At 48.3% G+C, this 24,888-nt stretch overlaps 1 protein-coding gene across 1 annotated transcript in view; it reads right to left on the minus strand.

The window, feature by feature from the left end:
- Window positions 1-24,888, minus strand: part of LOC126997290 (uncharacterized) — a 50,097-nt gene that overhangs the window by 14,723 nt on the left and 10,486 nt on the right. The window contains exon 2 of the mRNA XM_050858288.1: window positions 16,224-16,291. Within this exon, the coding sequence (XP_050714245.1) occupies window positions 16,224-16,272 (49 nt within the window). The 5' untranslated portion in view covers window positions 16,273-16,291. The remainder of the gene's footprint in view (window positions 1-16,223; window positions 16,292-24,888) is intronic.

Below are 24,888 nucleotides of genomic sequence, written 5' to 3' on the forward strand. Positions count from 1 at the left end.
GTTTTGATTGAATTGTTAACTGAGCATTTAAGTGAGTTTTTAACATATAGCGCAACTCCACCCCCCTTTCTTCCCCTTCTGTCTTTGTGAAACATCTGATAACCCGTTATTTCAAATTCCGATCTAAATTTCTATTGGCAGTGTCTATACATATCTCGGTGATCGCTGTTATGTCAAAAATTTCTACACAAGCTTCACCCCTTAGTATGTTTATCTTGTTTCTGAGGCTCCTGCTGTTAGTATAGAAGATTCTAAGTCCGCCCTCTGTGTTACCCACCTATAATTACTACTAAGCTGCCTGGTTGTATTATGAGCTAGATGTCCTCTACCGTTACTCCCCCCCCCAGCCATTACTAAAAAATCCCTCAGGGTACTAAGTGCTCGCTCAAGGGAGTCTGAGAGAGCTTCAACACACTTTTTTTTTTTTTACAACAAAGGAGGCAGCTCAAGGGCATAAAAAAACAATAATTAAAAAAAAAGCCCGCTGCTCGCTGCTCCTAAAAAGAATCAAAAGAGGTGGCCGAAAGAGAGGTCAATTTCGGGAGGAGAGGTATCCTGATACCCTCCTCATGAAAGAGTTCAAGTCGTAGGCAGGAGGAAATACAGATGAAGAAAGATTGTTCCAGAGTTTACCAGCGTGAGGGATGAAAGAATGAAGGTGCTGCTTAACTCTTGCATAAGGGGTTTGGACAGTATAGGGATGAGCATGAATAGAAAGTCGTGTGCAGCGGGGCCGCGGGAGGGGGAGAGACATGCAGTTAGCAAGTTCAGAAGAGCAGTCAGCGTGGAAATATCGATAGAAGATAGAAAGAGAGGCAACATCGCGGCGGAATTTAAGAGGTAGAAGACTATCAGTAGGAGGAAGAGAGCTGATGAGACGAAGAGCCTTAGACTCCACTCTGTCCAGAAGAGCTGTGTGAGTGGAGCCTCCCCACACGTGAGATACTTACTCCATACGAGGGCGGACAAGGCCCCCGTATATGGATAGCAACTGCGCGGGGGAGAAGAACTGGCGGAGACGATACAGAACGCCCAACCTCGAGGAAGCTGATTTAGCGAGAGAGGAGATATGAAGTTTCCAGTTGAGATTTTGAGTTAAGGATAGACCGAGGATGTTTAGTGTTGAAGACGGTGACAGCTGAGTGTTGTCGAAGAATAGGGGATAGGTATTTGGAAGATTGTGTCGAGTTGATAGGTGGAGAAATTGAGTTTTTGAGGAATTGAAGGACACAAGGTTCCTTCTGCCCCAATCGGAAATGATAGCAAGGTCTGAGGTTAAGCGTTCTGCAGCCTCCAGTCTGGAGTCATGTACTTCCTGTTGTGATGGTCTTCTATTGAAAGAAGTTGAATAATGCAGAGTGGAGTCGTCGGCGTATCAGTGGACAGGACAGTTTGTTATGAAAAGAAGATCATTGATGAATAACAGGAAAAGAGTGGGTGATAGGACAGAGCCCTGTGGAATGCCACTGTTGATAGGTTTAGGGGAAGAGCAGTGACCGTCTACCACCGCAGAGATAGAACGGCCGGAAAGGAAACTGGAGATAAAGGAACAGAGAGAGAGATAGAATCCGAAAGAGGGCAGTTTACAAAGCAAAGACTGGTGCCAGACTCTATCGCAGGCTTTCGATATGTCTAGCGCAACAGAGAAAGTTTCACCGAAACGGCTAAGAGAGGATGACCAAAAGTCAGTTAAGAGAGCAAGAAGATCGCCAGTAGAACGCCCCTTGCGGAATCCATACTGGCGATCAGATAGAAGGTTAGAAGTGGAAAGGTGCTTTTGAATCTTCCGGTTGAGGATTGATTCAAAAGCTTCAGATAGACAGGAAAGTAAAGCTATAGGACGGTAGTTTGAGGGATTGGAACGGTCACCCTTCTTGGCACAGGCTGTACAAAGGCATACTTCCAGCAGTAAGGAAAGATAGATGTTGATAGGCAGAGACGAAAGAGTTTGACCAGGCAGGGTGTCAGCACAGAAGCACAGTTTTTAAGGACAATAGGAGGCACTCAATCAGGTCCATAAGCCTTCTGAGAGTTGAGGCCAGAGAGGGCATAGAAAAGATCATTTGGAAGAATCTTAATAACAGGCATAAAGGAGTCAGAGGGGGGATGAGTAGGAGGAATATGCCCAGAATCGTCCAGGGTGGAGTTCTTACAGAAAGTTTGAGCGAAGAGTTCAGCTTTAGAGACAGATGAGACGGCAGTGCTGCCGTCAGGGTTAAGGAGAGGAGGGAAAGAGGAAGAAGTAAAATTGGAGGAGATATTTTTGGCTAGATGCCAGAAGTCACGGGAAGAATTAGAAGAAGCAAGGTGTTGACATTTTCTATTAATGAAAGAAGTTTTGGTAAGTCGGAGAATAGATTTGGCACGATTCCGGGCTGAAATGTAAAGATCATAGTTAGCGGGAGTTCGAAGGCTCTGGAACCTTTTGTGAGCTGCCTCTCTATCTTTAATAGCACGAGAACAAGCATGATTAAACCAAGGCTTTTTAGCATGAGGAGCAGAGAAAGTACGTGGAATGTATGCCTCCATTCCAAAGACAATCACCTCTGTGATGCGCTGAGCACACACAGAGGGGTCTCTCTCCTGGAAGCAGTAATCATTCCACGGGAAATCGGACAAGTACATCCTCAGGTCGTCCCACCGAGCTGAAGCAAAATGCCAGAAGCATCGCCTCTTCGGTGGGTCCAGAGGATGTACATGAGCGATAGGACAGGATACAGAAATAAGGTTATGATCGGAGGAGCCCAACGGAGAGAACAGTTTGACAGAGTAAGCAGAAGGATTAGAGGTAAGGAAGAGGTCTAGAATGTTGGGCCTGTCTCCAAGACGGTCGGGAATACGAGTAAGGTGCTGAACCAACTGCTCTAGGTCGTTGAGGAGAGCAAAGTTGTAGGCTTGTTCACCAGGCTGGTCAGTGAAAGAGGATGAAAGCCAAAGCTGGTGGTGAACATTGAAATGTCCCAAGATGGAAATTTCAGCAAAGGGAGAGTGAGTCAAGATGTGCTCCACTTTAGAGTTCAAATTGTCAAAGAATTTTACATAGTTAGTAAAGTTAGGCGAGAGATAAACAGCACAGATGTATTTAGTAATAGAATGACAATGAAGTCTTAGCCAGATGGTGGAAAATTTAGAAGAGTCAAGGTCGTGGGCACGAGAGCAAGTGATGTCGTTGCGCACGTAGGCGCAACATCCAGCTTTAGATTGAAATTTAGGATAGAAATAGTAGGAGGGAACAGAGTAGAGGTTGCTGTCAGTAGCCTCAGAAACCTGTGTTTCGGTGAGGAAGAGAAGGTGAGGTTTAGAGGAGGAGAGATGGTGTTCCACAGAATGAAAATTTGAACGAAGACCGCGAATGTTGCAGAAATTGATAAGGAGGAGGTTCGAGGAGTTATCAGGACACCTCTCAAGTCGGCAGCCAGAAGGGGAGTCCTCCCTGGGGGAATTTATGGTCCCCCCCCCCTGGCGGGGACTCCGAGGCGGTGTTTCCGTTAGCCATTTTGAATTTTGAATTTTGGGAAAAGGTGTGTGTGTTGTGTGAATGTAGTGTGGTGTAGAAACAGAGAGGAACTGTCTTTAGAGAACATGCTGAACTGCTCTCTGGTGTTGATGAGACAAAAGGGAAACGGTTAGTGAGGACATGGGAAGGGTCTTTGAAGGGCTTCAGCACCCTTCTCGCTTCCCATATATCCTCACCGGGAGTAGCTCACGCCCGTTCGGTAGGTGTCTTCCTACCTACTCCACTTGAACGTCAAGTGTATCCCGTCACGGGCGTAGAGGGCGTCGTTGCCAAAGAAGAGGTCCCAATTGTCGACGAACAGCCACCCATTGCGCTCGCAGTGCTCAGCAAGTCTGCTGTTCACTGCTATCGCCCTGGACAGCCATCCATCGCCAACGCCACTCCTCGGCAGGACGCCACACACTACTGGCGACCCACCAGCGTCCCGTTTCCTACATAACAATTCCCTAAAACGCCGAAGAAGGTCCTCGCTCGGACACACACACACACACACACACACCAGGCTAACCGTAAAAAAATCAGTAATTCTACCGCCTAATCATAAGACAAATGACAGGCAGGTAGACACTTGCCGAGACGGGCGTAAGCAACTCCCGGTGAGGTATAAACGGGAGACGAAGGGGTGCTGCAAGCCTATCAAAGACCCCCAGTGTCCCCAATTTCCGTTTCCCTATTGTCTTACTAACACCAGAGAGTAGTTCAGCATACTCTCTAAAGATTAATTCTCTTACTTTCCACACCACACTCAATAAAAGCAACACACACACCGCTTCCTCAAAATTTTATCAAAATTCGTTATGGCGAATTATACTATTGCCTAGAAGTCCTTATCTGGCTGGAAGGACCACAAATGCCCTAGATCGGACTCCACTTTTGGCCCCAGACCCATGAGGTGTCTTGATAGCTGTCTCAACTTTTTTCTTCATCAACTTCTGCAACATTCGCAGTCTTCGGTCTAATTTTCATTCTGTGGTACATCATCTCTCCTCTAAACCCCACCTTCTCTTGCTAACCGATACCCAGGTTTCTGTTGCTATTGAATGTAATCTCTACTCTGTTCCCTCTTACTATCTCTTTCCTAAATTGTAATCCAAAGCTGGATGTTGCGTCTACGTACACAACATCATTTGCTTGCTCTCGTGCCCACGACCTTGACTTCTGAATTTTCCATCATCTGCCTAAGACTTCATTGCCATTCCATTGCTGAGGACATCTGTGTTGTTTATCTCTCACCTAACTCTATTAACTATGTAAAATTCTGTGACTATTTGAATTCCGAATTCGATCACATCCTGGCTCATACTCCCTTCGCTGAAGTCTCCATCTTCGGAGTTTTGGCTTCCATCCTCCTTCACTGACCAGCCTGGTGAACAAGCCTACAACTTTGCTTCCCTCCATGATCTAGACCAGTTGGTTCAGCACCCTACACGTATCCCCGACCGCCATGGAGACATGCCCAATATTTTAGATCTTTCCTTAACGTCTCACACATTCCCGGTCACGATCTCGATCTTCCCCGATCATTCCCGATAAGCCAGTCGGCGGCTGCCCGGCGTTAAGATCGGGGATCGTCGGCGGCAAGGCGCTGGTGCACCGCCGGTAAACCCTGATGACCGTAGACGCCGCCGACGACCGCCAGTCAACTTCAAAATTTTCAAAAATATCGGGGATGCTCCCGGTCGTCCGGAGGTATCGAAAAAAAACGACGGCTGGCCATATGACCCCGCAGTTGCGGTGCCAAGATTGAACGCTCCAATAATCACCATCCTTCATTCATTCATCATTTATTCCTTCCTTCCTTCCCTCCTTCTTCCCTCCTTCCCTCCTCCTTCCTTCCTTCCTTCTTTCCCTCCTTCTTACTTCCTTCCCTCTCTCCACTTCTTCCCTACTTCACTCCCTTCCTTACCTTCCTTCCTTGCTTTCCTTCTGCCGCTTCTTACCTTTCTTCCTTCCTTCCTTCCCTACTTTCACTCCCTTGAGTCCTTCCCTCCTTCATTCATTCCTCCCTTCCCTCAAGGTCAGTGGATGCCATCCCTCGCCACAAGAGGTAGCTGTTATATCGGAGATTTTGTTTATGGAAAGTTTCATATCCCAGAAGGCTTATGCCACCTTAAAATTATTTTGGAAAGCGGTTAGCAAAAGAAAGAATGCTTAATACATCTTATAAGCCTCCCTTCGACTAAATAAAGTAGCAAAAGTCTGGGGCCGACCAACCTTTCAATCCTAAGCCTTCCAAAGCGATTGCTGTGTATCATACGCTTTTGAGCATAGCCCCTCCACGGTGACGGTTGTAGGGAGGGAGCCAGCTGATCCCTCACACTTTTCGAACATAATTATGGCCCCTGGGTGTCAAAATCGCGTCAGACCTCAAATTGTCACAGCAATGCATTGACGTAGCAAATAAAGCGAACAGAATACTGGGCTTCATTGATGGAAACTTACCGAATATGCTGTACACTTTTGGCCTCCCCGCAAGGGACATTGCTAAATTAGGTGTTCAACGTAGGGCAACAAAGATGATCTCCTTGCGCAACACCCTTACGACGAGTCCCTCATCTCTTAACCGTTTCTCTCTTGAGAAACGTCGCCTCGGAAGAAAACTGATCGAATATTTAAAAATACTCAATCGTTTTACGAATGGGGACAAAACCAAGTTGTTGATGATCGATGACACGTTTCGGACTCTATAGAACTAATGGCATAAAACTTAAGCGTAAACAAATACATTCAGATGGCACCATATTTTTCTTCGTCAACGTTGTAGCACGAGAATGTAAGGCCGGGTTTCCACCATTCCGTTTTCACGGTTCCGTCGACGGTCAATGACGTCATCAACGGCGATGGCAGTGGGAACCGGGCCCCGCGCGGAGCCAATACAGAGATGAACTCAAGTTAACTTTTTTGGTCCGGGCTCGGGGCGGTGGTGGCTCTTCCAGTGATGTTGAGTATTCTACATACGTATCATGAAAATATGAAATGGAAGCACTTGGATACAAAATATAACATAGTTAAGTTTCAAGATAATAATAATTTAGATATATTTGTATTATGTACGTCTGATACGTGTAGTGATAAATCATTTTCGTTGAGAACTGAAAGTGTGGCAACAACGCACACGGCTGCACACAGGTGTAAACAAACCCACGGGTATGGCGGGGAGATTAGGGGCAACTATATGTATTCTTCTGCTGCAGAGAACACCTGTAGCAGTCACCGCTCAAATTGCGTGCTCCTTCCCCTCAGTGACACTTAGGAAAATGGGCGCTGCAGAGCAGACTCATTAAGTCGTGTATTGTAAACTCATTAAGTGTATTTGTATTGTCTTTGTCTTGTCGCGTCTTCAATGTTTAACTTTTCTTATATTCGTTTTTCTTTGACTGTCCGTCCATGTCCTTTTGTTGTCCACCTTTACACATTGTTCCACACACACACATCAACACTTATGTCATCCACACAGTACAACATCCACACAAACGCATACATAAACAAACACCTATTCTATGTGTTGTGCGTGCCTTAATGACCTGTGTATGTTTGCTCAGAGACACGCCAGTCCTCGTCGACAGACCGACTTGGTCGGCTAGATTTCGATCGCCGATAGAGTTGGTGTGTCGGCTCCCTGCTACGGGCCGCCTTTGGCAAAGGCCAGTGCTCCCTCGTGCAAAAGGGAGCAATCCCCCCCCCCGCCCCAAATAAAGTAACCCTGGCGGATATGACTTTCTCTATCCGTGAACCGATTAGCACTTATAACACTCGCTACCACCAACACACCCGGGGGGTCATTTGCGTACTATTTCAGTTCCCCACATATACCAAAATCGTATTGTGAACTGGGGGCGACTTCAGTAGGCAGGCAGATGGCTGAGAATTCAATCAGCTATTGTTTTAGTTGTTCATCAAGCTGTCTGCCAGAGCAGACCTCAGAGGCTGCTTTGGACTGTGTTTACCCAATTCTCCCTTGTAGAATGTATGTTGTCTGCGAGTGTGGTTGTCTTGCCATTCCACACGTAATGATCTGTAGCATTTAATAACAATTTTAAGGCTTGAAATAATTGTTGGCGTGGCCAAAACCTTCGCCTCCTCCTAGCTGGCCTGCCTTCTGACGCAGCAGCCAAAACAAAGGCAACAGTCAAGAAGTCGCTGTTGTCCATGCGGTCCATGATTTGTTTGTCAACAAGCGGTGTGACGGATCCCGTCTCCTCAGTACCGAGCGCCCACCATTTTTGTGACGTAATTTTGACGTCATTAACGTCGACGCAACTGTGAAAAAGTTCCCACTTTCAGTGGTCCAGCGCAGTACTCTTGATTTATTTGAAAATAAGCTTGACGGCCACTTCCTTCACCTTAATATTTACTAAAGCATAAATGTAGTCTTGGTGGCATCTGATTTGATATTATTTCACTTTGGTTTAAGAACAGACTACCTAGTTCTGAGTCAGTGTTGTCCGAATATTTGTGTAAATTTCCCTCTCTCTCTCTCTCTCTCTCTCTCTCTCTCTCTCTCTCTCTCTCTCTCTCTCATCGCCTGACCCGACGTTAAGAACTAACCTCTCACACTTTCTTTTGTTTTCCAAGATAGTGCTTAAGAAATGTTCATTGTGTTCTGGAAATTTTTTGACACTTTTTCACAGGACGCTCAGCCGTTTGTAAGGTTTGCCTCACAGGCTAACCCCCAGCCTGCCTCACAGGCAAACCCCCAGCCTGCCTCACAGGCTAACCACCAGCCTACCTCACAGGCAAACCCCCAGCCTGCCTCACAGGACAACCCCCACCCTGCCTCACAGGCTGACCCCCAGCCTGCCTCACAGGCTAACTCCCAGCCTGCTTCACAGGCTACCTCCCAGCCTGCCTCACAGGACACCTTCCAGCCTGCCCCACTTAACGCTTCTCTTCCTGCTTCACAGGATGTCGGGTTCCAACCTGTAAGGAATGGAGCCAAACCGAAGCAGGCAACCAAGGATTTACTGACCCCCACTACCTTCAGTAGGTTCCAGGTGCTGGCAGACACCATGGAGGATGAGTTTGAGACTCGCCTAGTTGGGGACTCCATGGTGCGTGGCCAGCTGGTTGAGTTCTGTGGTCGTTCATCAAACGGCCGCAGAAAACGTTACTGCTATCCAGGTGCCAGACTGGACGACATCACCGCAGCGTGCGATGATGTCACGAGAAATGCCGACCGAAACACCCTCTTTGTCATTCACGCGGGGACAAATGACGTAAAGACAACCCGTTCTGAGGAACTGCTTGAGAAATACCGCCGCATGATCAAGCAGTATAAACGTAAAACGGATGCCAGTAACATCATAATCTCAGGAATCCTCCCGAGGGTCGGTGCCGAATCTAGCTTTTTCCAGTAAGGCCTTCAGCACAAACAACAGACTTCAGTCCCTTTGCTCACAAGAAAACGTCCAGTTCGCTAACTTGTGGAACAGTTTTTACTACGATTCAGACTTGTTCCTTCCTGATGGCATCCACTTAAACCCTGTTGGAGCAGCCCGTTTCGGGAGGCTGCTCCGTGACCAAGTGGCTCTTCGAAAGCCAAAAAACGCGGAGGCGAGAACACCAGCAGCTCCACCGTAAGGGAGCACTCAACCCGCAAAACCCCCGACTCGAATCACATTAAAGCTTGCTATGTAAACGCTCGCAGCCTACGTAACAAATTTGAAGACTTAGAAGTCCTCGCAGCTGCAAATCATTACCACATCATCGGAGTCACAGAATCTTGGATAGACACTTCAAATAGAGATTTCATTGCGGAATATAGATTACCGGGTTATACCATCTTTAGTATGAAAGAGAGAACAGACAGGGTGGAGGCGTTATCTTTTATATCCACGACTCTCTCCATCCAGTATCCGTGAAAACAGATATTATATTTATAACCAATGTAGACACGGTCTTCATTGAAATTAAAAATAAATCTCGTAAAATAGTAATTGGATTTATCTACAGACCGCCAAGGCAGACTCTTGATATCGACCACGCATTAAGTGAATTATTATTAGAAACAAGTAGCAATTGCGAGGCAGTAATTGTTGGGGACTTCAACTTGCCAGTGAAAAGATGGGGTGAACCGTTGAACTTACAGGGCTCGACCTGTACATAAATTTACTAGAAAGTGATTTGCATCAACACGTTCAAGAACCGACTCGGGAAAATAATATACTAGACCTTATCTTTTCAACGACAGCTGATCTAGTTAACGAAGTAAATGTTGGTCCAATTTTTAGTTCTAGCGATCACCGAACAATCACATTCAGCATCAATATGACAGAAAGCAAAGTAACTCCTAGTAAAGAAAAGGTGCCTTATTATCAGAGAGCGAATTTCGTAAGACTCCAATGAATTCTAAATAATTCTGACTGGACTGAAATCTCGGCGGAAACAGATATTGATAAATCTTGGGGGGCCTTCACCACAATATTGAACAATGCCATAAGCATATGCGTACCCTATCGTAACAGACGTTCAGCTTTTAAGAAGAAACCCAAATGGTGGAATAACGAAATTCAAAATAGCCTATCTCTTAAAAAATGCGTATACAATAGATACATATCAACTCAGAGTGAGGCTGACAAACTAGAGCTGGACAGAATTCGCCGCGAAACCAAGAAATTAATAAAACGAAGCAAGAAAAATCTTGAAGAATATATAGCGGAAACAAGTAAATCTAATCCTAAAGAATTTTTTAGCTATGTAAATAATGAAAATTCACTCACTTGTGGTATCGGACCGCTTGCTAATGATAATGGAAACCACACGAACGATGAAAATTAAATGGCTACAATCCTAAATAACTTTTTCGCATCCGTATTTACCGACGAAGATTGTTTATCACCTCAACCGTCGGAGGTTAGAAGGACCGAAAAGATGTTAAGTGGCGTGCTCATCGTAGAAAGTGACATTTTACGCACAATTGAAAAGATTAAAGTAAGCAAAGCTCCTGGTCCAGACAAAATTACCCCTAGGGTCTTAAGAGAAATCAAACATCAAATTTGTAAACCGCTCTCCATCATATTAAATAAATCTTTAACAGCTGGAAAAGTTCCATTGGATTGGAAACTTGCAAATGTCACACCAATTTTCAAAAAGGGGGACAAGTCTCATCCAGGAAACTATCGACCAATTAGCCTGACATCGATCGTTTGTAAGTTAATGGAGACTATCATTCGCGACAAAATGGTGAAATTCTTCGAAGAAAATAATATAACAAATAATTCGCAACATGGCCTCCGCAGTAAACGTTCGTGTTTGACTAACTTACTTGATTATTTTCATTATATTTTTGAGGTGTTCGATGAAAGCAGATCAGTAGATATCATATATCTGGATTTTCAAAAGGCATTTGATAAGGTCCCCCATCAACGATTGCTCAGCAAACTATCGACGCACGGTATCTCGGGTAACATTCACAATTGGCTTGTGGACTGGCTCTCTGAGCGGAAACAGAGAGTAGTTCTAAACGGTGTTACATCTAACTGGCTCGAAGTCAGAAGCGGCGTACCTCAAGGATCAGTGCTTGGCCCCATGCTCTTCTTAATTTATGTTAATGATATCGATGATGGGCTCACTTGCAAAGTATCAAAATTTGCTGATGACACAAAAATTGCTAGTAAAGTAACTGCGACACTCGACGAAGAAGCTTTACAATCAGATCTAGATCGACTTGCACGTTGGGCCAATCAATGGCAAATGAAATTTAACGTTGACAAATGTAAAGTGTTGCACATCGAAAAAAATAACAATCGCGTACGGTACGTAATGAATGGCCAACAACTTTCTGCAGTAAGTAAAGAAAAGGATCTTGGAATCACTATATCAAGCGATTTAAAGCCCGGTCAGCATTGTTCAGAGGTAGTTAAAACTGCAAACAAATTGGTTGGCTTCATCGGACGAGTCTTTAATAATAAATCGGAAAAAGTGATATTAAAACTGTATAATTCGTTGGTTCGACCCCGTCTAGAGTACTGTGTACAGTTTTGGTCTCCCTATTACAGAAAAGACATAGAAAAGTTGGAACGGGTTCAACGAAGAGTAACAAAGATGATTCCTAGGTTGAGAAATTTGTCATATGAACAAAGGCTTAAAGAAGTAAATTTATTCAGCCTATCAAAACGAAGAATGCGAGGCGCTCTAATAGAAGTGTTTAAAATGTTTAAAGGATTCAGTGATATTAATGCGGAAGATTACTTTACAATTGATCGATCAAATAGAACAAGAAGAAATCACAATTTGAAGATAAGTGGTAAAAGATTCTCGTCGCACGAAGCTAAACTTTTCTTCTTCAATTGAGTTGTTAATGTTTGGAACTCTCTACCCTGTAATGTCGTTGATAGTACAGCAGTTACGGCCTTCAAGAATAGATTAGACAAGTATTTTGAATCCAACCAGCAACTAAGATATTACTCATTGTCATAATAACGTTAAGTTCTTTCGAATACTGGTGTCCTTTTCCGTTTATATCGCCCGGTTAGTGGTAGCAGTAATGGTAGTTCATTCCTCTTTCCTACATAAATTCCATGCAGTTTTTCCATGCTGCATGGTTATTTTTCCTTTCCTGCCAGCTTTGGCTGGAGGGATGGGGGGGTGGGGAGGAGCCTTCGCCTTTGCTGTCCTTCATCTTCCACCTTTGATTAGATAATTAGTGTAGCTTGTCACAAACAGCCTCGTAAGGACCAGCAGGTCTGCTGTTGTTTGTTCTTCCTTTGTGTTCCTTTGAGACAGCAGATGGAAACCAGACTCCTTGAGCAAGATGAGAGGCTGACAGCAGGCCAGGAGAGGATCACCGAATTACCTCGTACTATTGGGACCTTGCAGGAATTTATCCAGCCAACATCGTCGTACCTGCTACCACCGACGCCCCATCACCCGCCACGCCTGCTCTTCAAGCCCCGCCATCAACCGAAGGTGTCTCGCCACAGGGGAATGAAAGACCTTCACCAGACACTGCAGCCTTCACTCCCGTGAGAGAAGGAGCCAGACCCGCCACCCGCGCCATTTACCCTACTCATTGCTTCAACAGATTTGCCATACTAGAAGAGGAGGAAGAGGAGCAGAGCACATTCTTGGTTAGGGATTCTATGATTCTCCACCAGGTGGTTGAATTTTGTGGAAGAGTCCCCCGTCGTAGGCGTAATTATTGTTATTCCGGAGATGGAGTTGACAATATCATAGCTGCCCTCGACGAGGTCTCCACTGAGGCTTCTGATGACTCTCTTTTTGTTCTCCACACAGGTACGAACGACGTCACCAAGACCCAGTCGGGAGAACTGCTGGACAAGTACCGTAGGCTTATCCAGCAGTACAAGACTAAATCCCCTAACATTGTAATTCTAGGAATTCCACCACGGATGTCGACGGCGAGCGACTTTTTCAGCAACATCTTCAGCCTTAACAACAGCTTACAGACTCTTTGCAGGGAGCTTGACGTCGAGTTCTTTAACGCCTAGGACAATTTCTACGGCCGGGGTGAGCTCTTCCAAAGGGACGGACTCCACCTGTCCCCCCGTCGGAGCAGCCAGACTTGGAAGGCTCCTTAACGGCGCAGTATGTGACACCCAGACAAAAAACTGCTCTCGGCCGCGTCTCTCTACCCCGCCGGTGTAAATAGATGGCATGCAGCACAACCAACACCAAACTGTGGAATCGCAAGTAACACCTCCTCCATTACTTTGCCTCAAGATAATCTAAGAGTCTTAAGTTTCAATGAGCGTAGCTTAAGAAACTAGTTTGAAGAATTGAGATGTCTTATTTCAACAGAAAATTTTGACCGAAACAATTATTGATACCACAAATTGATTTAAGTTCAGTATACAACATAGATGGCTACAGATTCTTCAACAAAGATCATGTCAACCGTAGAGGTGGTGGTGTTGCCCTTTACGTCAAAAGCTATTTGCAACCCACTGACAGAACACCAAGAGACAGTAACGTTGAACATTTATGCGTGCGAGTAAATATCGTAAAAATTGACCTAAATATATACGTCACCTACAGGCCTCTGGGGCAATCACTCGAAGATGATGTTCACATGTACAGCGTTTTACAACAATCATTTAATAACAGCGACTCACTGATATTAGGAGACTTAATCTCCCTCATATTGACTGGACGACACTGTCGGATACAGAAAGCGAGTCACATAGAATGTTCGAATTTTTTTAAAGGTAATTACCTAAGCCAAGTGGTTACTGAGCCAACTCGACAAAATAACACACTAGACCTTGTAATGGTGACCCAAGATAACCTAGTCAGTAATGTTACGGTAAGAGAACATCTCGATTCATGTGATCATAAAATTAGTGCGCGTCGACATTAAAACTCAAACAACAGTGACTGAAAATAAAGTAATGGTGCCCAATTTCAAAAGAGCAAATTTCGTAGAAATCCGACAAAAAAAAAATGATTGCAACGTTGAGGAAGCCTGGCTAAACTTTAAAGATCAATTACTCACTCAGCAGAACACATTTGTACCGTTTTGTAAGAAGTGAAGTAACACTAATAAAAGTCCACCTTGGTTCAATTGCGAAATTAAACATTCGGTTAAGGAGAGAAAATTGTCTTACAGGTTAAAGAAAGAGCAAAACACGGCCGAAAACATTAGACTTTATCAGGAAGCCAGGCGGCGAGTAAAAAGATTAGTATGTCACACAAAGCGTAGATATGAAGAAAACATTACATCCAACTGTAAAAATAATCCGAAACCCTTTTTTAGTTATATAAACAACAGGAAGGCGATCAGAAGTGGAATCGGACCCTTAACTAGCAGTGACGGTGAATTAGTGACTGACAGCCAACACGCTGGGAGCTTGTTAAACAATTACTTTTCCTCGGTATTTAATAATAGCAGTCTTCCCACCACTACCACCAACACCAGCGACGACAACAGTACTAACGTAAATCTCGTTCATGCATTGCCTAGCTCCAATCCCTTAAAACAAATAAAAGTCCCGGACTTGACAATGTACATCCTGTACTACTTCAAGGAACAAAGAGCGAACTACTCTCCTCTCTCACAACCGTATTCAATATGTGATTACAAGGCATCGTTCCTTCGGATTGGAAAAGGGCAAACGTAACACCGATTTTTAAGAAAGGAGATTAAAAAATACCCGGAAATTACAGGCCCATTAGTCTAACTTCAGTTGTAAGTACACTACTTGAGAGAATAATTAGATACAAATTTGTAAGTTACCTTGAAAGCCACTCATTAATTGGGGTTTCACAACATGGCTTCCGTAACAAGAGATCCTGCCTATCAAACCTACGGACCTTTTATAACGACCTCTTCTCAGTTTATAACGTAACCAAATCACTGGACGTAGTCCATCTTGATTTCCAGAAAGCGTTGAATATAGTTCCACATTATGAATTACTTCATAAAGTAAAGCAACTAGGTATTGACGGTCAGGTACACCAATGGATCACGAATTGGTTGAGCAAAAGACAGCAAAGAGTGGTGATCGATGGATCTAACTCAGAGTGGGCACCGGTCACTAATGGCGTCCCTCAGGGCTCGGTCCTTGGCCCCGTGCTCTTCATTATTTACATCAACGATGTGGATTTTGGAATCAATAATCTCATTGGTAAATTTGCAGACGACACAAAGATTGGTAACTCGGTTCTCACTGACGAAGACAGACAAAGATTCCAAGAAAATGTGCATAAAATTTCAGCTTGTTCTGATAGATGGGAGATGCCCTGTAATGTTGATAAGTGCCCTGGCAGCTTCTTCAAAATGGAACAAGAAATAATGGGTTCGATTACAAAATGCGTGGCGTTATACTCAAAAACGTTCAATACGTAAAGGACCTGGGTGTCAAAATCGCGTCAAACCTCAAATTCTCACAGCAATGCATCGATGCAGCAAATAAATCGAACAGAATGTTGTGCTTCATTAAAAGAAACTTTTTATTAAAAAATAAAGATGCAGTACTTCCGCTTTACAATAGTTTAGTCAGACCACACTTGAAATATGCTGTCTCCCCACCATGCAAAGGCCATTGCTAAATTAGAAGGTGTTCAACGTCGGGCAACAAAAATTATCCTTTCCTTGCGCAACAAACCCTACGACGAAAGGCTCGCAACCCTTAACTTGTTTTCTCTTGAGAAACGCCGCCTCCGAGGAAAAGTGATCGAATGTTTTAAAATACTTAATGGCTTCACAAATATGAACAAATTAAAATTGTTTATGATCGATGACACTTTGCGAACGAGAAATAATGGCACAAAACTTAAATGTAAACAAGTAAATTCAGACTGCACCATTTTTTTCTTCACCAACGTTGTAGTGCGAGAATGGAATAAGCTCCCACCTTCAGTGGTCCAGTGCAACACGATTGACTCCTTTGAAAACAAGCTCGACCGACACTTCCTTCAACTTAATATTAACTCAAGTAGAAATGCAAAGTTTTGGAGCCATCTGATTAATGTAAAATCACTTAAATTTGAAGACAGGTCACCTAATCTGGACCATAGGGTCTGTGTGGTCTGAATTTCTATGTAAATCTCTCTCTCTCTCTCTCTCTCTCTCTCTCTCTCTCTCTCTCTCTCTCTCTCTCTCTCTCTCTCTCTCTCTCTCTTCTGCACAGATGTAACAACTACGATAACATACATTAACAAAGGAGACACATGAATTACTCATAAATGTTGCCATGTGTAACACTGGGATCACCACACTCATGCAGAGGAGCGAAGGCCCACTCACCGAGGCAGATCAGCGCCAGCCACACTATGAGCCTCGCCGCGGAGTACATGCTGCTGCTTCTCGCCACTCTGTCATGAAAGAAGAAAAAAATCATATTCATCCACTATAATGTCAAATGAATTCTATAAATACTTGTGTTAATATTCATGCTGTTGCTTCTCATCATTGCCATGGAAAATGTGTTTTTGTATTTTCTGAATTGACAAACTAACAACTAAATTACTTATATTACAGTCGATCTCATGTATAAACAGCCCACCTAGGCTATAATGTTTCATAGAGGTATAAATACTACCTCCTAAAAAAATTGTTCCATATTGGTAGCAGCAGTGCCAACTCTATCCCAAGAGGCGAGGAATATAAGCCCTTCCCATAAACGGAAGCAAAGGGAGCCAGTCACTCTCCTTGGTGCTGGCTCGTTGGAATAATTGTGCGGGAAATCTGTGATGAATTTAAATATTACAGCCCCTCAGTATTTCACAGTTAATTCTCTAAATACAGGTTTCCAGTGTAGCCTACGTAAACTTTGCACTCGTTGGCACTGAATTTTTTTTATCAATTAGGTACAAAGATAATGCAGGTACTACATATTTGGAATGCTAAAATATTTGATTAAGAAGATGAGTCTTCACATTCCAGTTAGCGACAGAAGAGAGAAATTTGGTCACCTTGAAGTGTACCATAAAAATTTGAGGTCCAATCTATCTCGCCGTTCTGGACACCTGGAGCCTGACTCAGCAAAATATTTACGAGACCTTTCGTTGTAAAGCCTTCTGGTAAGATTGCTATCGTGAATTAGTATTCAATAAGGGGTGGAGGCAGGCTTATCTGTATAAATTCCGCAGCGCACTCAACCACCCTAAGCTGTATCCTCCTGTCCCTCTTCCTGAATAATTATTATCACCACTGGTCGTGCCAAGCTCTGCAAATGGATTGCCACGCCCTTCTCCTTAATCCTCCTACATGTTTGGCATGTGTGGCTTCCTTGGAAGGCTTGGAGACGGGAGTCCTGGAGGTTGAGTGATGGCGGCTGGCAACACACCGCTTTGGTCCTTATTTCGGCCAAGATGGGCGGCCTCTCCTGGTTCGGATAGGTCAGCTAGCTAGTCTGCCTGACTATGAGCCAAGCGACACATAACTATGTCAAGTGGTGACTGCGTATACTCTTCTGCTACCCCTGGGGATCCTGAACATATAAGTCTTACGACCATGTGTGTGTGTGTGTGTGTGTGTGTGTGTAATTCACCTCTTGGTCTGCTGCGGGTCTCTCTCGAGACAGCTAGCCGTTCCCCTTCGGAAGGGCACAGAGCTCATAGTACCGATCTTTGGGTAGGACTGAGACCACTCACACACAACACACCGCGACAACGAGGTCACAACTCCTTGCCTGACGTCGCGTACCTACTCACTGCTAGGTGAACAGGGGCTACACGTGAAAGAAGATAAACCTAACTTATCTTCACCCGGCCGGGGCATTGAACCCCGGTCCTTCTGGTTGTGAGCCAGACGCTCTACCCCTGAGCTACCGGGCCGTGTGTGTGTGTTTTAAGCAAGAAATCGTCGTGTGTGTGTGAGAGAGAGAGAGAGAGAGAGAGAGAGAGAGAGAGAGAGAGAGAGAGAGAGAGAGAGAGAGAGAGAGAGAATTACATACATAACCACACCACACAGGCCCTAAGGCCCAAACTAGGTGGTCTGTCCTAAACCTAAGTGACAGTTGTTATGCGGCCACCATGACGTTGAAACTGACCAAGTTAACATTTAGATGGAGGAGATCAGGATATAGCGCTCAGGCTCAGTCAAGTGGGAGACAAAATTTTCATCTTTAATCAGCTTTCTAATTTGTGGCCCATCAAAAATTCCTGCCTTCAGTTTCTCATTACTCAGACCAGGATATTCTGAGCAGATGTAACTGAAGCATGCACCATCTTGATCTAACGTTTTCACAAATTGTTTCATTAGGCCCATCTTGATATTGTTACAGATGTGCGCAGCATGATCGCTGCTTGTAATGTGAATGTGATGAAATTGCCAGGGCTGGGCATGGTGCAACTCTAGGCTGGGCGAAGTGAGACAGGGAGGAGAGGAGGGGGGGGGGAGCCAGCCCCGCCGACGCGCCAGAGAGAGAAGTGGGTGGGAGAGCAGTGGCGAGGAGGGGGCGAGAGAGGGCGTGTCTGGGCGGCGAGGTTCGGGGGTGTGCTCCGCTGCCGACGGTGTGTGCTGGTCCGTGTATGCGTGTCTGCGCCCTGTACTGTGGCTGCAGCCTGTACTGTGCCCAATGCCTGTGCTGTGCCCTGCCCTGTAACTTTAACTGTGCCTTGAAACGCACTGTTGCTGTACTCTGCTGTGTGTGAACCTGTTATGAACAGAGAACTAGACGTGGTGCGGAGTATTCTTTGTGCTCCTGTATCCCGTTCCCCCTCCTGTGTTGTGGGTGGGTGGCTGCTGTGGTGGCCCCTGTTGTGTGTTCTGGTGGGGGTGTGGCTGCCTGCCCGTGGATGGTGTGTGTAGTGGTGGGGGATGGTGGGTGTGTGGTAGGGGTCCAGACATTTAGTGTCAAGGAGTGAGTAAGTGTGAAGTGTGCCGTGGTCGCCGGTGTCCTCTCGTGCCATGGCGGAGGAGGCTGTGAGGGTGAGGGTGAAGCCGGGTGTGAGGCTTTGTTCGCTGCCATGCTGCCAGTCTGCCATGCTGGCCAGTCTGAGGCAGAAGGGGAGGAGAGGAGAGAAGGCAGGAAGAACAGAGGAGGGAGCAGGCTCAGAGGGGCAACAGAGGGGCTCAGAGATGGCCTCGAGGAGCAGAAGAGGGCAGACAAGCCAGGGCCCGAGATCCGCCATCTTCCTCCAGGGCTGTTTCTCGTCCCCTCTGCCATGGAAACCAACTCCAGAGGCTGTGGAGCAGGCTGGGTGGGGCGGACACGTGTACGGAGGAGGAGGCGTTCGCGGAGGCGGAGGAGGCGCGGCCGAGGGAAGGCAGGACGAGGAGACGCGAGAGCGGTGCAGTGAGAGCGGAGAGCACCTGCTGGCAGTGGATAGGAGGAAGGCGGCGGTGGGGCGGAGGGCCTGAGGGGGCCCGCAGGGGGCCTTGCCTGCTGGGGCTGGGCGGTGCAGAGGTAGTCGCCTGGGAGCGGCTGCACGGAAGCCCTAACCCCCCCCCTCCTCCTCCCTCCCCCCTCGTCTCCGCCAGCCTCCCTCCCAGGCCTCCAGCCCACTCTCCTCAGCGTAGCTCTAGGCAGGTGTGGCAGCGACGGAACAGCGAAGTGGCAACGTGAGTGCGTCACGTGTGCGGGGCGCGGGGTGGCGGGGGAGCGGCGTGGCGGGGCTCCGCGTGGGGGCTGAAGCCGAGGGGCAAGAGGAGGTGGCATGGTTGGCGGAGCGGGTGGAGGCTGGGGTCGGCTGGGGAGCCGTCGAGCTCTCCCTGGGGTCCAGCTGGTGCTGAGTCGGGGGAGGCTGCCTGTGGCCTCGCCTCCTCTCCCCGCCCCTGCCCGCCATGCCGGCCGGCTTGCAGCCCTCCTCTCTGCGGCCCCTCGGCTGGCCCGCCGCTCCCCCCGCTCCTCAAGTGCTCCCCGCAGCCCGGGAAGCGTGGGAGGAGGCAGCAGTCTGGGGGTCCAGCTGCTGCCCAGGGGCTGCTGAGGGGATGAGAAGGGGCTGGGGCTGACGACAGCGCTGGAGGCTGCTGACGACACGGGAGGGACTTGGGGACGGCGGAGGAGCGGACGGCAGGGGAACATGGGCGGCCTGACGCAGGGGCGACCCGCGACTCAGGCTGCGCGCGACACCGGTGCACTGTGGGCAGTAAGGGCGTCACAGGGCTCTTGCACGTATGGAGGCGCGGCAGCGGCGGCCGCCCCGGCGTGGAGGCTCGGCCCGAGCGGGGCCAGGAAGGTGAACGCCGACCGAGACGGGTCTCCTGTGGGTGGAGGCTACCTGCGCGGCCCTCCCTGGCAGTCGGTGCCGGGGAGGCGCCTGCGAGCGAAGGGAGTGGCCTGTTGCGGACGGACTACGGAGCCTGCAAGGCTGCGGGCTGGGGCAGGGCGGGCGGGGAGGTGGAGTCCACGGCCCACGCGGTCCGGACGCGATGCCAGCGGAGGACCTGGAGGGGGGTGGAGGCACGCCGGGGAGTCAGGGTGTGGCAGCCGGAGCGAGTCGACGGAGGCTCGGAAGAGTGCTCTCCGGAGAGGGGTCAGTCACCACACCGTGCTGAAAGGGAGACTGACCCTGGAGGAGGAAGCTGGGAAGGAGGGAGGAGGGCAAAGGTGGGAGGGGAGGGGCCGGGAGGAGCGTATCGGCGTCTGCGCTGCTGTGGAGGCTGCTGACGGATCCTGCCGATGCGCGGACGGGTGCGCCGCGCGCAGACGCGCGCGCGCAGACGAGTAAGCACCACAAGAGTGTCGGACGGGACGGTGGGTGTGACCTGGTGGCCACCGGGCTGAGGAAGGTTGGAGAAGCACCGGACACCATGAGGCGCATACAGGGTGGCCCCGCACCGGTGTCCCCTGCGCAGCGCGGAGGCGTGGTGCGCACGCCGTCAAGGGCGGGGAGCGCGCAGATGATGCGAAGAGAGAAGCCGAGGACTGGCGGCTGATCGGCGGCGTGATATGAAGGTGGAGCCCCTTAGCGGCTGAAGGACTGTCGGGCGACAGAGGACGAGACTGGGACTCTCGACGACGAGTTCACCGACGACGCTGCGACGACTCTCACCCCCTCAGGCGGCCGGCGGCGCCATCCCCCGGCGGCCGCCGGCGCATTGCCCACCGTCACCTTCTATTTAGCGGCCGGATGGCGAAGGCGGGCGGAGACGTACGGGGGCTCGAAGGGTGGGAAAGCATGGGGGAGGGCCGTGACAGGCGGGGCCTGGTGGAAGCCCCAGCAGCAGGCCTGGGCCAGTGTCGCCGGTGCCCGCCCCCCAGGACCTGCGCTGGGCGGTGGCCATGAAGTGGCCCTGGTCAGTCGAGTGGACTCCAGCCCCACAGACGCGGCGGCGGGCTGGAAGCGCGGACGGGCTGGAGAAGCGCGCGGCACCAGCGTCCCGCCGCCGCCCCGCAGCGGTAACGTGCCCGCCGCGACCAGAGTGTATTATGGGTGGCAGGTAGTGCTCGGTACACGACACAGTGCTGGACACCAGGGGCTGAGGGGCTCGGCATGGCTGGCGAGGTGAGTGTGTGGGGCTGGAGGGTGCCGGCCGAGCGCTGTATGGCGAAGGCTTGTATGTGGAATGTGACGGTGCCGATCGCGACGGCAATGGAGCTCGACGTACGTGCCGGCCCTACCTGGTTGGACCAAGAGAGACAGACGGTGGCCAATGGGCTCGGACGGGAGTCGGAAGGGAAGTAGAGGGGAGGGCGAGCGAGGGGGAGGGGCATGGCGGCGTGGGACTGCGTGTGGAGGTTGAGAGGGGAAGGCGGGCGAGAGCCGCCGAGCGGACTGTGAGGTGGTGTGGAGCGTCGGACTGTGCCCCTCGTGGGATGGGGCGACTGAGGGCTGGGTGCCGGCGGAGCGCGATGTGGAGGTGGAGGGCGCGGCTGGAGACTTGAGGAAGTTGTGCTGGAGTACTGTGATTCTGTGGAGACGAATGTCCAAGGAATGGTAGTGGGGAGCGTGTGTAGGGTTGTGCCGTCAGGCTGTCTGATTTCCTCAGCTCCAGACTTACCTGTGAGAGCTTGGCCGGGGTGCCTGGGGCAAGTGCAGATCAGCAGCAGGGCCTGCTCAGGGCTGGTGACGCCAGCAGAAGGGCGCAACAGCCCCGGCACTGCGAGGCCACGGAGACGAGGGCTGCGCACGTGGCGCGTGAGCTAGCAGCAAGGCCAGGCGAACTGAGGTGTCGGGGGTGGCGAGAAGGGACGCGAGAGGACGTGAAGGAGCACGGGTCTGAGGTCGACTGACGAAGGACTTGGGCCGATGAGCGCGCTCTGCCGCCCGCAGACAGACCTGACGCCCCGCCCGCATCCAGCAGGCCTCCGCGATAAGAGCTCTTAGTGCCACCGCATGGGGACCGCCGTGTGATGTCTGGGGTTTGCCGGGTTTGATTTATTTCATGGGATGTTTGAGCGACTGATGGGGTCCCAGATACTGCCTTGGTTGATTTGTTGAATACTGTTTGTGCTGTGTGTGGGCAGTGCTGTAATGATGAGGCTGTGCTTGATAGTGCATGTATCCCAACATGTTGCAAGAAGAGTTGGGACAAGAGAGACAGGAGGGGGCCAGGGCCTGAAGAGCGGAGCAGGAGGGTGGCGAGGGAAACGAGAGAGAGGAGGGGCGTGCCGGGAGGCTGGGGGGCCGTGAGGGGAGGGAGCTGAGGCGCGGTGTGTGCCGCTGGGAGGCTGCGTGTAGGTCTGTGTGCGCGTGTCTGTGTGCTGTGTGCTGTGCCAGCCCCTGGTGCTGTGCCGTAGCGTGTGTGCACTGTGATTGTGCCCTTCATTATTGTCCTTGCCCTGTACTGTACCGTGCCCTGTACTGTGCCTGCTTATGTAAACAGAAAGTGCCTTTGTGCTGTGCTGTGTGTTGCCCTTGTTCCTGCTCCCTCATGTGGAGGTGCTGTAGTGTGTGTGGCGCCCGTGAGTGGTGGCCTTCTGGCTGCTCAATATGTAGTGGAGGCAGAATGATTCGATCACGGTTAACCAGCGGTTCATTTATGACATTTTTCTCCCCCACAGCAAGCTCTTCACGAATGGGCAAATCCTTCTTTTCCCAGTGCTGATTGTTGGCTCTGCTGTCCCATAGACAAATGGAACATGGGTACTTGGTATAACCACTTTGCTGTCCTAACAAAAAAATAACCATTTTTAATCCACACATATGATCCATTTATGTTCATCATAACACAGTTTTTGTAGAACCATCTTTACACTCGTGTAGTGCTCTGTCGATATTACTGAATGGCCAATTGGGACACAAGCGAACTTGCCACCATTGTGCAGCAATACACACTTCAAACTTCGTTTAGAGCTGTCGATGAATAAACACCACTCATCTGCATTGTACTTGGGCAGTCCAATTGCTGAAAGGTCTTGGATGTTGTTGCAAAACACAAAGTCGTCGTCTTCACTGAAATAACGAATAAGTTCCTCGTCTCTGTTACAGTAAAATGTTATCTTAGCGTCAGAGTCAAGAACACGGTGTTCACTGAGACGGGAGGCCAAAATCTCAGCTGCCTCTTTTGACAAAGCTAGATCTCTAACCAAGTCATTCAGCTGTCCTTGTGTGTATAGCTTCACTTTTGCAGTCTGAAAATCTCCCAAATACGAATGAATAAAACTACTGAAATTTTTTGATGTCCAATATCTTTAAAGGTAGAGCCAATTCAACAAAAGTAAATGCATTTTCGGATTCAGCGATCCGATTTACCCTAAAAACGTTATAACATCCCGTGCCTTTTGAAGAAAAAAAAAAATAATTTGTTGGCCAGTCAATCAATCCTTTTTGCTCATTATCTTCTCCCATCCTCCATGTGTATCAGTGGATGTTCTTGTGCTGAAAGAAGGTGTTCGCTAGGAACATTCCCCTCTCAGCACAGACATCCACCAGGCACTCTCCATTTTCAATCTTCCCAGGTATCCCCCATTTTACCACCACATCCATCACACATTCATCACCCACTTTAGCATTCATATCTCCCATCATAATAAGTTTCCTTTCTTTCTCAAAACTCTTCAAACATGCATTCACTTCCTCCCAAAAAGCTTCCCTTTCAGTCCTTTTTTACTTTTCACATTTACTGGTGCATAAATACACACCCATGTATACTTTACTAAACCTATTTTTCCTTTCACCCACACAAGTCTTGATCTCTTCCAACCATAATCAGTCACACCATTCCACACTCTTTCAGACATCACAATAGCACATCCTTCCTTTTACTCCTGCCTCTATACTTCTCATCTATCCCTGTCCATACCTGGCACACCCTCCCACGTACCCTCTCTACCATCACTCACACCAGTTCCTCGAATATGTGTTTCACTCACTCCCAACACATCCACTCTACCATTACAATATTTTCAATCATCACTCTCCTCTCTTCCTCACCACCTACTAAAGGTTTCAGGGGCCGTGTTCTCCTGTTTTTCGCAAATAAAACTTTAACAAAGCGTCGGTCAAGGATGTTATTTTGGCAGTGGATGTTTGAGACCCCGACCTAATGGGCAAAAAATATGATTTGGTGTCATATGTGAATAATGAAGCATTTATAGGAGTAAATTTAGGGTAAACTTGGCTGAAGGTTAAAGGCGCTGTGAGCGAGGCTAGCCCAGCCCCACTCATCTTCTCGTGACGTCGATGTGAAGTTTAGCTCTGACGTATGAGTAATCATCCATCCAACCACCAATTATGTCTTACTGCTTCACACACACACACACACACACACACACACACACACCACACACAGACACACACACACTGTAGCAATATTTAATCTACTGTAAATATGGTTGTTCCTTATATGGACCAGCAGTTGGGGAGAAACAGTTTTACTCGAAGGAAATTACTTATCCTTTACATGGAAAATGTGACTATTGGTAGTACATGTTGCATGTATGTAAGCGAGCAGTAGTTTCTGGTTTCATCCCTCGTTGGTTCGTCAACCTCCCCCATACCCAACCTTTCCTTCCTCACACAAGCATCCCCACCCAACCACCCAACAACACCTTTGTCGTTTATGGCATGTTACCACCTAA

Source organism: Eriocheir sinensis, chromosome 12 (genome assembly GCF_024679095.1).
Source record: "Eriocheir sinensis breed Jianghai 21 chromosome 12, ASM2467909v1, whole genome shotgun sequence".
NCBI classification, from domain to species: Eukaryota; Metazoa; Arthropoda; class Malacostraca; order Decapoda; family Varunidae; genus Eriocheir; species Eriocheir sinensis.